This window comes from Artemia franciscana, chromosome 9 (assembly GCF_032884065.1).
Source record: "Artemia franciscana chromosome 9, ASM3288406v1, whole genome shotgun sequence".
Lineage (NCBI taxonomy): Eukaryota > Metazoa > Arthropoda > Branchiopoda > Anostraca > Artemiidae > Artemia > Artemia franciscana.
In genome coordinates, this window is record NC_088871.1 from 50,239,182 (window position 1) to 50,256,931 (window position 17,750).

At 36.2% G+C, this 17,750-nt stretch overlaps 2 protein-coding genes across 2 annotated transcripts in view; one reads left to right on the plus strand and one right to left on the minus strand.

Annotated features, from left to right (window-relative positions):
* LOC136031519 (filamin-A-like) overlaps nucleotides 1–17,750 on the minus strand; it is a gene marked incomplete in the record, with an annotated part of 349,909 nt that overhangs the window by 160,230 nt on the left and 171,929 nt on the right. The window contains 1 exon segment of the mRNA XM_065711189.1: nucleotides 8,276–8,383. Within this exon segment, the coding sequence (XP_065567261.1) occupies nucleotides 8,276–8,383 (108 nt within the window).
* Nucleotides 33–5,257, plus strand: LOC136031520 (pro-resilin-like). The gene is made up of 2 exons (XM_065711190.1): nucleotides 33–95; nucleotides 4,824–5,257. The coding sequence occupies exons 1-2, from the start codon at nucleotides 90–92 to the stop codon at nucleotides 5,193–5,195; spliced, it is 378 nt and encodes a 125-aa protein (XP_065567262.1). The 5' UTR covers nucleotides 33–89; the 3' UTR covers nucleotides 5,196–5,257.

Sequence of the window (17,750 nt, forward strand, 5' to 3'; positions counted from 1 at the left end):
TCAATAGGGTATAAAATAGTTAGAAATGCTTCATTTCGTATTAGTGTATTTCCTAAGTTCTTGCCAAAAGGAATTAAAAGCACCCAAATATGAAGGTATATAATAACAGCAAAATATATAATAACAATAACAATAATAAAACACAATATGAAAGTATACAAAGAACTATATAACGATAATAGTAACAGAATGCAGTATGAGTATATATAATAATAGATAACTTGAAGAGTTTCGAAATAGTCGAAATTCTGATTTTGAAAAGAAGAGGAACATATTTCGGGTTAAGGGGATCAGTGCTAACCGCACCTCTTAAACGGCCTGGAAAATGGTCCATAGGACACATAGCCCGCAAACAGTTTTGTTTGCATCAGTAAAGGCGGTTCTGGCATCTTTTGCGCCCACGACAAAATCTCGATTAGTCCCCCTCCCCTGTTCTCCAAAAAATTTAATGCCAAGTTTAACAAATTTTTCCTACATTAACAAAATCTTTCATTTATTTAAATCTGATTTTTCTACTTATTTATTTCTTTGATTATTTATTTGAAATTTTGCACCACTAAAATTTCTACGGCCAGGGCAAGTGCTCCCTTTGCCCCCGCCCCTGAAACCACCTTTGCGTATCAGGCTATTTCCTAGGTTCTGCCGAAAAGAAATGAAAAACACAACATGAAGTTATATAGTAGTAGTAAACTATATAATGATAAAACATAATATGAAAATATGTAGTGATTAACAGTGTGCAATAATAAAAGACGATTTTAAACTTTTAATTAAATAAAAAAATAGTTTTTTTAAATGAAAGTAAGGAGTAACATTAAAATTTAAAACGAACAGAAATTACTCCGTATATGAAAGGGACTTATCCTCCTCAACGTCCCGCTCTTTAGGCTAAATTTTCTTACTGTTTTAAAAATAGAGTTAAGGGAAAGAGTCAAGGGAAACAGTTTCTTACTGTTTTAAAAATAGATTTTAAGGGAAGAGTAAGGGAAAGTTATTTTTTTATTTAATTTCTGGACGTTTTTGAATTATGCATGTTTTGATCTTGGCTCTCCGCACATAAATAATAAAACGAAATTTGCATATTAATCAATTGCAATTAATCGGAAGATTTTGAGAGAAAATGAGCGAGGGAGGAGGCCTAGTTGCCCTCCAATTTTTTGATTACTTAAAAAAGCAACTAGAACTTTTAATTTTTTACAAACGTTTTCATTGGTAAAAAATATACGTAACTTACGAATTAACTTACATAACGAACTTCTATATTCGTATGTTTTTGTTGCGTATATGAGGGGGTTCAACCCTCGTCCATACTTCGCTCTTTACACTAAAGCTTAAATTTTGTCCCAATTCCTTAAGAATGACCTCTGAATCACAAACGCCGTAGATTAAATAGTTGAAATTACTAAAAATACTTTAGCTTAAAGAGTGAGGTATAACGAGGAGGTAAACCCCTCATATGCGTAATAATGTTTGTTCGTTTTAAGTTTTAATGCTGCTCCTTACTTTCAGAAAAAACTTTTGACTTTTATTTTTCATTGTTTTTTTTCAAATAATGCTAAAAAATCTAGAAAAAACTTTTCACATTTATTTTTCATTGTTTTTTTTTCAAATAATGCTAGAAAATCATGCACCCCCTTCATTGAAATTCTCTTCCCCCATGAGAAGTTTCTCCACGGAAATATCCTCCCACGTTACCCCCCCCTCAACTCTCCCCCTAAACCAAAAAAATCCCCCTGAAAACGTCTGTACACTTCCCAGTAACCATTACTATATGTAAACACAGGTCAAAGTTTGTAACTTCCAGCCCCTCCCACGGGGACTGCGGGGGAGTAAGTCGTCCCTAAAGACATAGTTATTAAGTTTTTCGACTATGACAAATAAAATGGCTATCTCAGAATTTCGATCCGGTGACTTTTGGGGGAAAATGAGCATGGGAGGGGGCCTAGGTGCCCTCCATTTTTTTGGTCACTTAAAAAGGGCACCAGAACTTTTAATTTCCGTTAGAATGAGCCCTCTCGCGACATTCTAGGACCACTCATCGCGTAACTTCAAGCCCCTCCCACGGGGACTGCGGGGGAGTAAGTCGTCCCTAAAGACATAGTTATTAGGTTTTTCGACTATGACGAATAAAATGGCTATCTCAGAATTTCGATCCGGTGACTTTTGGGAGAAAATGAGCATGGGAGGGGGCCTAGGTGCCCTCCATTTTTTTTGGTCACTTAAAAAGGGCACCAGAGCTTTTAATTTCCGTTAGAATGAGCCCTCTCGCGACATTCTAGGACCACTCAGTCGGTGCGATCACCCCTGGAAAAAAAAACAAAAAAACAAAAAAACACGCATCGGTGATTTGTCTTCTGGCAAAAAATACGAAATTCCACATTTTTGTAGATAGGCGCTTGATACTTCTACAATAAGGTTCTCTGATACGCTGAATCTGATGGTGTGATTTTCGTTTCATTGTATGACTTTTAAGGGGTATTTCCCCCTCTTTTCTAAAATGAGGCAAATTTTCTCAGGCTCGTAACTTTTGATTGGTATAATCGATCTTGATGAAACTTATATATTCAAAGCCAGCATTAAAATGTGATTCTTTTGATGTAACTATTGGTATCAAAATTCAATTTTTTAGAGTTTCGGTTACTATTGAGCCAGGTCGCTCCTTACTACAGTTCGTTACCACGAACTGTTTGAAAAGTTGTAAAATAATCAAAATTTGTATTTAAATATGTATTATTTGTATTATTTAAAATTTGTATTATTTAAATATATTGCCGTTAGAGCCATTATTTTTTTCGGTTGAGGGAACTGGAAGAATGAAATTAGCAAATCTGTAAAAGGTCAATAGAGTATATGGCCCTTGGAAACTATACTGTTTGTATCAGTTTATTTCCTAGGTCTAACAAGAGGGAATTTACCATGTAAAGGTAAATACTAACAATCAATAAACCCGGACTGTTAACAAGGGTTGTACATCAACATTTGGATTTTTATAAAGACAAAACAAAAGATAAAATAGTGTAAACAGTCCAGAGAGTATTGGTTTAGCCCTCAGGCTCATACAATACGAAAAAGAAACGCTATAATATAAAGATACATCCTAATAGTTAATTAACTAAATAAACTGAAATTATTACAAGATCATAGAAATTTAAAGATTAAATAAGGAAAAAAAAGATTTTAGTATTTAAAGTTCTTCACTAACTGACTTTGTGTGTTTACAGGATTAGAAGAGTGGGGCAAGGGTTTGAATCTCCCTCACGTTGATTATTTGCTTGGTTTCCTCCTTGTTATTTTCTACTAATAGCAACAGAAATTAAAGAAATAATAAGCTAGCCAAAGAGGCTCTAAGAAAACTAAAAATAAAAAAAAACTGACGGAAGGCATGAAAACGAAAAAAAACCCTGATGTGTGTTCTTTGGTAAAAAGAAAAAACGTCCTCTTCTCCCAAAGACAAAATTCTAGGTCCCCTTACACCAATCCCTAGAAAACTCTTGAGAAAGTTTCAACTGAATCACCAAGCTGGTAGAAAAAACATGGTTATGCTTACCAAACTACCTCTTTATGTCACCTTTTAATGAAACCTATCTAGAAAACGTAGTCTCTATAATGAGATTTACTCTCTTGCCTTTAGGCTTCAGGCATATGCTACAAATAATTCTCTCTTATTAGCAACATAAACAAAGTGACTTGTAAAAATAATCCCGAGAAACCGTTACTCAATTCACAACATTACCTCATTGTTTTTATTTTCGGATTAGCGTATGGCTGGTTGTTACGGACATTTACCAGTTATTGAAAGTTAGAAGTATATTTAAATTTATTATGTTATATTGAGAGTCACAGTTAGCTCAGAAATTGGAAAGCTGGAGCTGATTTGATTCGGCGGCAAATGTTTTCTACACCAACAGATTTTACAGTCGATATATCTTAAGTAATTTTCTAGCTTAGTTAGTATCTCTATTCATGATTTACCGAAATCTACCGGGAAAAAAGTTCATTTCTTTAGTCAGAGATTCATTTTTGAGGCTTCTTTGTTGTAGCAAATAGTTATGTAAGCGACAAGCCATAGAAAATCGATTATGCCTCTGTTTTTTTTTTGTTTTTTTTTCAATTTCGATTTTTTTTTTATGCATTAGAACATCCCAAGACTAGTATGGTACGCTAAAACCAGATAAGAGTTGCAATTACAATTCAATACTAAACACCAAACAATCAAATACTTGGCAGATTGATTTATTGGTTATTTCCACTATTTATTGATTAAAAACCCGTTGCTGAACGATGGAACTCACTTGTAAATGAGCAGCATTCCAAAAAAAAAAATCAACACGACTGCGAAAACTTTGTACAACGACAAGAAACTTCTTATCTTAAAAATGTGTGCGTTATTCGCGTCTTTATATTTTGGCCGATTAACTTAATGATTTAATACAAATCAAGCCAGATCGACATTAGTTCAATTTCATCAGAACTTAAATATTAGTCCTAAAATCCGTTTCAAAATATTTGCATTGAAAGAAAATTGTTATGTAATGGGAAAAACGGTATTTAATCGAATAAATCAATGAATTCAAATGAAAAAAAATCTAATGAACGAAAAAATTGATGAATTAGATTTTATTAGCCATTTGTTTTTTCACCAGCAAGCTTCAACTGCAAGGCCGAAGTTTTACTACTAAGTGGAGCTTAAAATAAAGTGCGAATTGGGCTTAGAATGTGAGTAGTTCACGGTCCAGGTAGAGTAAGACAGAAGTCAAAATATCCAAAAAGGAAGTGCTTATATTCCACATATTCTACAACGTAATTGCATTGCTCTCTTTCAGATTATAATATTCGCCGCTGTCTTAGCTATCGCGATAGCCGAAGGACCTGCATACGGTCCCCCTCACGGACCTGGACTATATGCACCAGCATACAAAGGTCATCACTATGAACCGAAACCATACGATTTCGCTTACGCAGTCCGCGATGACTATACATATAACAATTTTGGTCACTCGGAAAGCTCCGACGGGAAAGGATACACCAAAGGACAGTATTTTGTAAACTTGCCCGATGGTCGTCTACAAACTGTGACATACACAGCTGATATCTATGGCTACAAGGCTGACGTGCAATACACTGGCGAAGCCAAGCACCCAGAATATAAACCAGCTTATAAAGCAGGACCTTTTCCACCAGTACCGCATAAATAATGAAAAGTAACGAAAAAATCAAATTATTTTGTTTTACTTTTTCATTAAATAACAAATCTGCATTTTTTTTGTTGGACATTAGTGATTATTCGAGATTAGTTGGTAATTCTTTCAACTTCCTGGACAAAAAAAGAAAAGCAAAAAAAACACGCTTGGTTCATTTTCCGAGGTCTTTAGAACAATGCAATTGTTTTTAAATTTCCTTTATACAGATAGATGTGGTTCACAATTGTTTTACTGGTGTCTGATGAAATCAGACAAATCATTTTTGGATTTGTAGATCGTAAAATTCGAAAAAGAGCTTAATTTAAGCAAAGTTTTTTCTACATTATACTCTAAAAAGTTGTACTTTTCTAGATATTAACGTACGTCATATTTATATTATCTATTTTCCTTTTTCTTGTGGTTACTAAGGCAATTGGGACGTACTATGTTCGTCATACGCACTAGAGGTTACAAAAGTCAGATTATTCATGGTGTTTCAAAAGGCATTTACCCAGACGAGAAGCTACATATTTAATATATTAATAAGTATGAGTATGCTGTGACAGACGGTGAATGAAGAGGGACATACTTCCTCTTCTGACATTGATTTGGAATAATCTAATAGAAGTTGTTTTTTTTCGTGTTCTGACGCTTTCGCCTAGAAAATATACTGAAAATATCTGCTACCCATGCAAGACAATAGTGGCCACACTTTTTTACCATAATTGACACTGGAATGACTCCTAAAATATTGTTTGGGCCCTTTAAAGCAACAACTAAAAATAAATGTGTATTTACAGAAGAATATATACATATGTAGTGATTCTGAAAAAGATTAACTACACAAATTTAACATTAGAAACATCTTTACAATTCATTTAATTTTATACCAAACATTTCCTTACTTTACCTTACTACGTGTAAAACATAATACAAGTAAACTGCACAAGACCAAGATTACTGCATAATAAAACAATACAATGTATAATGTAATAAAACAAAAACTGAGATCCACCATGCACTCCTTACGACAGCCCTGGAGACATCAAGGGGGTCCTTGGACCACAGTTTCAAACCATTGCAAATAATCTCTACATAACTGCATTATAGATGGCAGCAGTGGGAAGGTGGCAGGTAAGAAACAAGAATGTCTCGAAATGCAAAAAAAAGTTCATAGAAAAATGAGAAATGTTACTACATAAATCTGATAAAAAAAAGTTTCTGGCAGAACTCCCTTCCCCCTGGAAAGTGTTCTGGTGGTGCTCATGAAGTGTATGCTACATAGCCTAATACACCCACAGCCGAAAATAATAATGAAAAAGCTGTGTAAAACAACAGACAGCCACAAAACAACAGCTATGTAAGTATAACATGTTCCCTTAATTTTCTTCCACCCACTCATCCCAACTGGACTAAAAAGTAAAAAGTAAATTTTCTCTAGAATCTATGGATATAAGTGAAAGCGATAGGGGGGGGGGGGCAAAACAGAATTGGGCTGTATGTGATATAGTAGTGTTCAAGCGTTCTTATCGCTGCACTGTCTAGTCTTGTATAATAGTGTGTGTCAACACTTTTTGTTATGTCCAATCGTTCGTTTATGCTGCTATATTTATACAAGGGGAAGATACAAGAGGGGAGTAGTTTTATGTTTTATTATTGGATTGTCATCAAAAGTGCATACAATAAAAATAATTGGAACCAATTGAACATTCGGAATTGGTCAAAAAATGGCTCATAAATTTAACAAACTTAGGAAAAAATAAAACAATAAAAGATGCGAGAGGATGGAACATGAAGAAACATCAACCATTAATGCTAAGAAACTGCTGTTCTGTACAGGCTGTAGCACTTGCAAAAAAAATAAATAAAAACAAATTTACGGGGCTAATTAGCAAAATCCACAATTGGGTACATAGAAGAGTTTATAAGTTGGGAAAATATAGTAGGAGAAGTTTGGGTCCTCAAACTTAACTGAGAATGAGCGAGTTGCGCTCATTTGTACTGAGCAAGTTGCTCATTGTACATACTGCCAAGGGGAGGGCAAGCAAGAACATTTTTAAAATGTATCAACAGAGGAAATGGGGAATATGTTCCCATTCAAGTCTCGGCAGTACACCTTAACTTCGTGCCGGGTATCTCACGTGAAAATTTGAGTAAAAAATAGTGAATTAGCCTCAGATACGGTTTGGATTTGACAGAAATCAGTAAAATAATAAAATATATGATAACCCTTGAGATTAAGACAGGCTCCCGCCCTTGGATTTAAAGACAGTCTGAATGATATCAGCTGTGGAAGACATACAAGTGGAACGGAGTCAAACCTTGGATGATTAATACTGCATATTATTGGAAATGCAATACGCCAACAAAAAGCAATAAATGAAGTCATGGAACAGGAAATGGTCTTCTTTCCTTAAATGATATCATTAATAGGTCCTTTTCTTTATTCACAGCTGCCGACTATGCCACAAAAATTTAATAAGCTGAGCGATCGAGCAGGCCTTGTGAAACAGCTCACTACATTAATCCAAGTTTTCTATAATTATATCGTTATCAGTGGAGGCGAGCCTGCGACCTCCTGCTAACTAGTCAGGCAGCTATTACTGAGTTATGGCGGCCCACCAAAAAATTTGAATAATCTCAACTTAACTCCTTTTCACGGTGAATATTTTTTCCTTTGCCACAAAACGTTGCCAGTTCATTAAATTTATTTAGATTCATTATTAAATCTCATTGATAGAACCAAAATATGCTTATTATTCCTACTAAAATAATTCTTGTTCAGCGGGTGCTTACCCAAAACAGGAAGAAGAAGAAGAAGGGGTTTACCTTCCTTGGACTGGGTCCAACGGTCCTAAATATGTTTTTTTCTGCATTTTAAGATTAAATGAATTCTGAGTTAGAGAAATATTTGGCGGTGGGGGGGGGGTCAAACCTTTACCGATCCACCCCATCCTCAATACGGCTCTGCTCTGAATATTAACCCTGCTATGAGCATGTCACTTTTAGAAAGAGGTAAAAATACATGGATTCAGGCAGCTTTGACTTTCGTCCCTTTTTCCTGCTTTCCTTGGACGCTAGAAAAAAATATTTACCTGAATAGTGTGTTTTGTTCCCTTTTTTGGCACGTAGGAACAGTCAAACAAACCTGGAGCCTTTTCGACCATTTTTACGTCGACAGGTCTGTATTCACGGTCCATTGCCTAAAAAGACAAAAAAATTTATTTACGCACATAAGAAGTTTTAATGTAGTCTAATATCTCTAATATTTATTGTCCAGGAACTTCAATGGCACGTAACAGAACACAGGCATAAAACATTCATGCAGCCAAAAGAGGAGATTCGATAAATAACCGTTGCACTCAGAGCGACCGGATGGTTAAAAAAAAATATGACCTTGGGGCAACGTGACGCAAGTAACCCTAAGAATAAGGGTCTAATATTACATAGTTGAACCATTTTTAATTCATATATCTAGCAAAGGGGGACCACAAGTAAAAATCTTATGACTCAAAAACTTCTCGCTCTTTCTATTGGCCGAAAACTACGCACAGTAGAACCAATCACCTGAAATAGTGATTTTCGCTATTCTTACTATCTTACGCATAAAATTTCACACACCAGAACCGATTAGGTTTCAAAAAGGCGGAAGTATTCAATTCGCAAGAAATTACATTTCCTTAAGGAATGATATTCCTTACAAAAATACACCAAAAATACAAAACAATGACAATGAAGCTCACTGTCGACCCAGGAAAGTATTTTCCCTTATTCTCCTCCATTAGACAAAAAAAAATAATAAAAAATAAAATGCATTTGTCAGTCTCCTCAAACAGGAATCATATGGATTAAAGTTTGATTTTCTGTCATGATTCTTTAAGAACGGCTTCGGAAACACAAGAGCCATTCAGTTTAAATTTCAAGAATTTTTAAAGAACTTTAAGACTTTAGGGTAAAGAATTAGGAATGAGGAACGGGCAGCCCTGATGGAATAATTTTTGTTCGATTAGCTTTAATGTTGCTCCTTACCTTCAATTGAAAAAAAAAGTGTTTTTTATTTAACTATGTTACAGAAACCAATTTGAACAAGTATGTGGCAATTCAAAAGGCGATTTGTCATACAATATAAACTTTACCGTAAAAATGACATAAAAATTATAGTGAAGACACTGAAAATTATGTTTTCTTGTTGTGGATTATTATCAAGGAAGATTTATACCTGATCTTACAGATACATTGGGCTTTCTTTTCTATTTTTTAGCGCAAAATTTCCACATAAGATGGACTAGATTTTGGAAAAGAATCGAAACTTCTAATTTTCCGGAAGCCCAAAAATAGTACCGGAAAACAGATTAGACTGATCAATCAAGTATACTTCGTTTTACAGGATTTATTGTAAATTTCAGTTTCACAAAAAGTGTTACATATTACCTTTTGAATCACTGTGGTGAATATAAGTTCAGTCTCTATTTTCATGGAGATTAAGCGAATATAAAAAAAATACTGGGTGTTTTTTTTTTGTTTTTTTTCATCAAATGATTGGTGAATTAGAGTTTAAAGCACAGGTGGCAAATTTTCATTTTACATTTTCTCCGTTGTTTGCTTTATAGACTTGGCCAAACGGCCCTCCGAACAGTTCATATTGCGAGCTTTTGAAACAAAAAGCAAACTCTTAAAAGGTGAACCAGATGTAAAACTTCAGCAGAGCCAAAACGCATGATAAAAGTCAACATGAACGACAGAGCATGCAGAACATGCAGAGAATAGGCCTTAATTCAAACAGGTTCATTGCATTAAAGGTATACTTCTGGAGGGGTAAGGGGGATTTTCTCCTAGATTTTTACCCCTCTTCTATATTTTGAAAAGCTTTTCTTCGGAATTTCCATTGAAATAGGTAAACAAAATATCCCCCCTAGATTTGTAAAATACCTTTTTTGGTGTCTTCATCAAAAAAAAAAAAAAATTATTGTCCGATTTGCAACTCCGCATACTCCTCATCTTAAAGGCTAAAGCTTAGAAGTTTCCCCTCCTGAACATAAAGCAAGGATACAGTAATTTCGTCCACATGAAGAACATGGCATCCTCAGGGTAAGCAAAAAAAAAATGCAAGCTTTGACCAAAAGTATCCTAACTTTAAGCTTCATTCCATATTTCTACTGCTTATACTAATGGCTCCTGGCACTTCCAAACCATCTGAGGCAAATACAGCTGCGTGGTATAACATAACTAAATACACACACAAATTTACCTATGATTGCAATGCCTTTTTCTTTTACCCAAATCAATAAAACATACAACTGTTTTATCAAATTCTATATAAGCAATAAAGAGAAGAATTTTTTTTTTTGTAGTCCATCTTTTTAAACATTAATTAGAGTGGGATACAAATAGCGTGCAAGGAAGTAAGGGAAATGCTGTACACCCCATATTTGGATGGATTAACATTATAAAAACTTTTTATATCTTTTAAGATTCCTTGGATAGAAATACTACGAATTTAAAGGTTCCATTTTCTGATTAAATTTATATTTGAAACGCAACACGTGTTTCATAAAACAAATAAATAAGGTAAATTCTAAGTAAAAAAGAAAAAAAAACAAAAAAAACATGGATTACAATGTTACATATTCCTGGTTTGCTATACAATTGCTAAGGGACAGACCTTAAGAAATGGTAAATACCATTGAAAACTCTAATTCTATTGCTATTTGGCAGAGATTAATTGTAATCATTAATATTCCATAAGTACTTATCAATATTCCCTTTAATGGAACACGATCAGGCCCAAGTACGTATTCTTAAATCGTGCTCTTAACCCTGCATAACAATCGGTGTTATTTACAGAAGAGACAGGCATACGCACAAAATGAAGGATCTTGGGGTCAACATCCCCTCCCCTACCAGAAATCTTCTGATTGTTACGAGATTGCTTATGATGCAGCAAATTTAGGAAAGTATAGGTATAAATATGTTTGGGGAATTGAAAGCGATATGACTAGCTCCTAGTGATCACCTGATAAATTTCTTAATAAAGCGTGAAAAACCTTTTTGTCCTAATTCTCACTGAATTACTACCGAAAAACCTGACGGACTACCAACATCTCATTTAATTCCCGTTTCGATTTGTTGCATCAGCTCCAAGTTTCATTACCAGTTCAATTATTTAAACGCCTCCAACCTCTTAAATTACTAGTAGACATAAATGCACACCTTTTTTCAGATTCACAGTATTGATAATTAGTTTTCCTGCTCTGATTGTCTCTTTGAATACTTTACGACGATTAAAGCGATTCTCGATTTCAAGCTTCACGGTTTCAGGATATATCATTAAAAAAGAGAATACGTTTCAGAAGAATAAAATAAAAACGTGAATTAAAATGAAAACCAACCAGGTAAACTGTTATTTTATCTTTTATTACATTTCTTTAGGATGTGCTCATATTAGTGCGTAATTTATTACTTTTAATTGAGTCCCATCCATCCTAACAGGAGATTTTGGGGTCGCTTGTATAAGAGGAATGAAAGAATACGTTTAAGAATAATAAAATAAAACGTGAATAAAAATGAAAACGATCCTGGTGAACTGTTATTTTATCTTTTCTTACTTTTCTTTAGGCTGTGCTCATATTAGTGCGTAATTTATAACTTTTACTTAAGTCCCATCTCCCATCTATCCTCGTGGGAGGTTTTGGGGTCGCTCCAGCCAAACTTTCATTAATTAGTGCCCGATGATCTGTTCTGTCAAGTGCAGTTCTGGATAGTTGGGTGATATGTTGCCGAACAAAGTTGTCAATCCACCTCTTACGAGGTCTTCCCCCGTGGTCGAAGGCCTTCAACAGTTCCTTCGAGCGAGAACTTACATAGTGAAATAGTGTCCATTCTATTGACGTGCCCAAACCGGCGTGGTTGCTGTCTTCTAATTATTTTTTTTGGATCGTGTTTGGTGATTTTAGCTTTCTACGGAGTTCTTTATTTTTGACATAGTCATTGTATTTAATCTTAGGTATCCGGAGTAGACATCTCATTTCGAATGCGAGAAGGATGCGCATTCCGCTTTTACTGTCCATGTTTCACACCCATACAGAGCAATGAGTAAGATCAGGCTGTTAAAAAGGTGAGTTTTCAGATGGTTCGAAAGATGGCTTGACTTCCATAGATTTATGGTTAGTCTTCTAAAACTAGAGCTGATAAGGGCTAGGTGGCGTTTAATATCGACAGTAAGACAATTATCAGCCCTTAATATACTACCAAAAGAAAAAAATCGATCTACTGTTTCTACTTGATCACCATAGCTTATTAAAGATGGGGTATTTGTGGTGTCCAGGTCATGGTATGATGTAGGCTAACCATTACTTTAGTTTTATTTACATTAATCTGCATTCCAAACGACTTCGTTGCCTAAGAGATGCTGCCTGCCTGTCTCCGGAGTTCTTGGGGGGGGGGTCGTAGCTAGCTGGTCGATTTCATCAATGTACACTACTTTGTCCAGTAGGATCCCACCCATTTTCAGCCCATACCCACAGGTGTCAGGGAAAGGATGACACGCAGGAATAGCATAAACAGATGCGGGGATAGGACACATCCTTGGAGGACTTCGGAAGTTGTTGAGAATTCATCAGAAAGCCCAGTAATAATTTGGCTTTTGAACTGGTTGTACATTTCTTTAACGATTTTGACGATTTCATATGGCACACAGTGTTTTAGAATATGCCTATGAGGTCAAAGCCCTGACTAAAATCAAAGAATAGTTGATAAAACTCTTTATTAAACTCAATGTAGCGTTCCATCAGTTGGCGCATCGTAAAGATTTGGTCGATAGTTGATCGTCTTGGTCGATACCCATCTTGATACATGTCGATAACACGAGCGGTGATTGCTCGTATTTTTAATGAGATTCTGGTTTTGTGGCTTGTCAGGGAAATAGGCCGGTAGTTCTCACACTCTTTCTTCGAGCCTTTTTTTGTGGATTGGGACTATTGCGGCCTTACACCACTATATTGGGACATATTCAGTGGATAAAGTGCTTTTATAATATTATGGTACAGGTCAATAATATCTTCTTAGTCGATATTTATTGGTTCCGCAGTGACACCGTCTGGTCTTGGAGCTTTGCCTTGCTTTAGGGATTTTGTGTCCACTTTGGTCTCGACTCTTATTGGAGGTGGCGGGGTGTTACACCTTGTGTTTGGGATTCAGCTTACATGTTTGGTTCCGACACTACTTACGGGGTTAATTTCTCCAAAAATATTCCTTCTATCGGGTAATCTTTATTTTCGCATCATTGATATCGTTCTTCTCTTTGTCCAGGTTGATAGACGTTGCAGGATCTCTCTTGGTGGGAAATTCTCTGACTGTTTTGAAGAATTCGTGGCTGTTGCCCTCTTGAACTAAGTTTCACTGTCCTTTCACTTCTCGGCAATGTGGTTTCGGATTGGCTTTCGAACTTCTCATCCAACTTTTCTTTTGAGATATTAGTAGGTGTCACGGCTATATTGGTTAGATTTGTTGCTGTAGAGGCGATTCTGGTCACATAGTCCTATTATCTCTTCAGTGATCAAATGTTTTTCATCTTTAGTCTTCCTATCAAGTCTTCCATGATACCATTTGCAGCCGCTATTATTGCGGAGGTAGCATGTTCGACAAAGCGGTCAATCTCTTTAGGAGTTATAAGGGGGCTAGATATGCTCAGGATATCCCGTAGCTTTGTAGAGGCGAGTGGTATAAGCGTCTGTTTTGATAGGGTCGTGGAGAAGTTTTGTTCGAAATCTGGGAATCTTTGTCATCTTGGCAAGTCGTTTTACTTTTAGCTCGAGTTTAGACATCAGCAGCGTATGGTCCGAGTCAAAATCTCCTCTGGGTACGGAAACAGTGTCTTTTACTGAAAACTTTCATGGTCTGGCTATTATAATATTGTCAATCATGTTTTCGGTCATTATATCGTGTGATCTCCATGTTACCTTCCGTCAGTGTCTGTGTTTGAAAGCGGCCGAGCTGAGCTGATTGGTGCACAGAATTTAGAATTCTTTGTCTGCGAGGGCGAGGGTTCGAGTCCTAGTGTACTCAATTACCTGATTTGGGATGGGGGTCAGTTGCGTGATTCTGTAAGCTCATCCAGAGTCGACCCAGCTCTAAATGAGTACCTGGAGAAATCTGGGGAAGGTAAACAGGAAGGGTGTGCGAAAGCACAGGATGGTTGGCCCTCCACCCACATTGCACTTCCTAGCTGAAGGACCAAGAAACAGAGATCATCACCACCGGTAGGGACTGTAAAGTACAATGCCATATTCTTTACCTTTTACTTTGGTGATATATAGTTCATTCTTTCTGCAGAATTCAATTAGCCGTTCTCCCCTTGCATTAAGACGCCCATAGTCGTGTGGGCACATGATCTATTTCTAACTGACAAGACTACTACCCTCCATTGCGTTGAAGTCACTCATGACAATTAGTACATCGGTTTTTGGTATCTGATCAGGTACACCCTGTAATTGGAAGTAGAATTGATCCCAGTCCTCTTCATTTCGGGCACAGTCCGGAGCATATATCTGGACGACTGAGAGATTTTTGATGGGTCATTTCAGACAGATGGTCGCAATTCTTTCTGACACAGGACTGAAGTTGATCAGTGACCTTCTGGTGACTGGAGAAAGAATGAGCGTGACACCCTGTCGGTGAACATTGTCAGTCCGTTCTGACAATTGGAAAATGGTTCCAAGGAAATTTTCTTCTCCAGCTCGGAGGAGGTGCGTGTCAGCCAGGCCAACCACATCATATTTGAATCTACTAATTTCTCTCAATAGAAGCTTAATCTACCCATGGATTTGCTAAAGTTTGGGTGTTAAGTGTGCCAACATAAAAAACATTTTTCATCAATGTTAAAGTATCCTCCCTTCTAGGGGTCATTTTAGGGGTATGAAGGTCGTCGGTCTCTCCGTACGTGGTAGCAGGTTTGGCTTCATTCCAACAAGGGTCGTCAGTTACCCCAGACATGGTAGCACTTCGATCTCTCAAGTTTCTGGTTATATCCATATTTACAAGGAGTAAGTTTTTTGGTTGATTCATTGACGGCCGATGAGGCCTCCGTCTACTTCAGAGGCTGTTGTCCATGTCTGGATCTTCACCTTTTCGCACGTGTCCTCCTAATGAGGATCCTTCCACGATTGTGTTCTGCGTCACCATACAATTTACTTCATTGCTGGGAGAAGGTTTGTAACTCAAGGGACGTATCCACACGCCGATATGCCTATTATGTATTATGCCTTATGTATTATGCCTGTATGCCTGTATTATGCTCCTATGCCTGTATTTACGACCCCCGTGCAAGGGTTCCCCAGTTTCTATTATGGACCTTCCGGGACTAGACCTTCCCTTAGTCTGCGCCTCCGATGGAGGTACCCTACATATCAAGGGCGTTCCCTTATCCGCCAACTGGGGACGCGCTGAATGACCTGGGTGAGGCCCCAACTGAGAAGCAGACCCAGTATGTTCTAGGTATGTAATTTATTATAACCTGGTCCTTCTTTTTAGAATGTTTGGAGCATTGAAAGCGACATGAATACCTCCTAGTGACCACCTGATAAATTAAAAGAATGAAAAATTTTTTTCACGTTATTCTTACTCAATCTGCAACTGAAAACATGACTGACGGCGAACATCTCTTTTAATTCCTATTTAAATTTTACTGCATCAGCTCAAACTTTCATTACCAGTTTAATTATTTAAACGCCTCCGACCTCTGAAATTACTAGTTGACATAAATGCGCAGCTTTTTCAGGTTCACAGTATTGACAATTAATTTGCTGTTTTAACTATCTCTTCAAATACTTTACGAGAATTTGAGCGCTTTTTGATATTAATCCTCACGGTCTCCGGTTATAAACTCAAATACAAGAAAAGAATAAATTTAAGAAAACAAAAAAACAAGTTATGAAAAACGAATAGACTCAGCCCCGAAACCCTAATTTGTAGTTTCAGAATTTACTACCCCAATTACCGCCATTTTCGAAAACTATTCAAAAACTTTCCAAAAAATATTCAAAAATAAAATTCAAACAAACATTTAAATTTATCATAAATATCAACCGACCAAAAAAAAAGAAAAAGAAATCTAGAAAAAGCATTTTACAATTGCAAAACAAATTGTAGGCTTTAGAATTCAAAACTCATCTTTCATATTTATATTTTCCAAATAATACATACATCGCCAGAAAATGTTGATTTACCGTGACGTACAGAGTTTAAAAATGAATGTATTCAAGGCTGGTTTTAAGGGTTATTCTTTTGTCTTCCTTTTTATTTGACCACTCACTTTCGCATTTGCAGTTGTTCTGGGGGCATTTCCCCATGGAAATTTCAGTCGGGTTTGATTTGTCTGGAGATTTTCTATGAGGGGAGTATTTTCCGCTGGAGAAACTCCAGGGAGGAAAATTTTTCACGGGAGAATTTTCTGCAGGGGAAACATTCCATCGGGAAGGGGGGAAGGTGAGAGAGAGAGAATTTTCCGGCAAAAAATTTCACGGAGGAGGGAATTTCCGGCATGATTTGAAAAATGATCTGAAATTAAATAAAAAGCAAGCGATTTTTCAAATGAATGTAGACTAAGAAAATTTTCTGGGCGGAAGTGCACGCTGGAAATTTTCCGAGGGGCAGTTTTCAGCAGGGATGGAATTATTCGGGAGGGGGGATTTACGCGGGACGAACTTTTCACGAGGACATCATTTGACAACGATCGGAAATTAAATAAAAAACAAGTTTCTTCAAATGAAAGTAAGAAAGCACATTTAAACTTAAAACAAACAGAAATTATTCTGTGAATGAGCGAAGATGCCCCCTCCTTAATACCTCTCTCTTTATACTAAAATTTGACTTTTTGTCCCGATTCTTTCAGAACGACTGCTGAAACACAAAGGTCATCTAATTAGAATAAACACCTTTATTAAAGTGCTAAAAACTTTAGAATGAAGAGTGAAGTATTGAGTAGAGGGTAACTCTCCTCATTTATGGAATAATTTCTGTTCGTTTTTAATTTTAATATTGCTCCTTACTTTCAGTTGAAAAAAAAACTTATTTTTTTATTTAATGCACTCAAGAAAGAAGCAGGTCAAAGCAAGAAGATTGACAATAGGAATCCGATAGCAAAAAGTATTAAAAGCTCTTTTCAAAGGTTTCTTAAATTATTATCAAAAACAAAACAAGCTTTTTCAACTAAAAGATAAGAGAAACATAAAAACAAACATAAGTTATTCTGCATAAGAGAAGGGATATCCCTTCCTCAACCCTTGTTCGCGCACTTAAGTTTTTTGGTGTTTTAAACAAGCTTCTTGTGCCCTTGTTCTTCAAAAGTCGTTCTTGAAGAATTGAGCCAAAAGATCAAGCTATAGCGTAAAGAGCGATTGCTGAGAAAGGGGCAGCCCCTACCATAATTAAAATATATTTGTGCTTTGTTTTAAGATTTAATGTTCTTCTTCACTTATTTTTTATAGATTTAATTTCTGATCATTTTTCAAATAACTTTTTACCTCTTAATATTAACCTCTTAATACTTTTTGCGCCGACAGAAATTAGAGACTT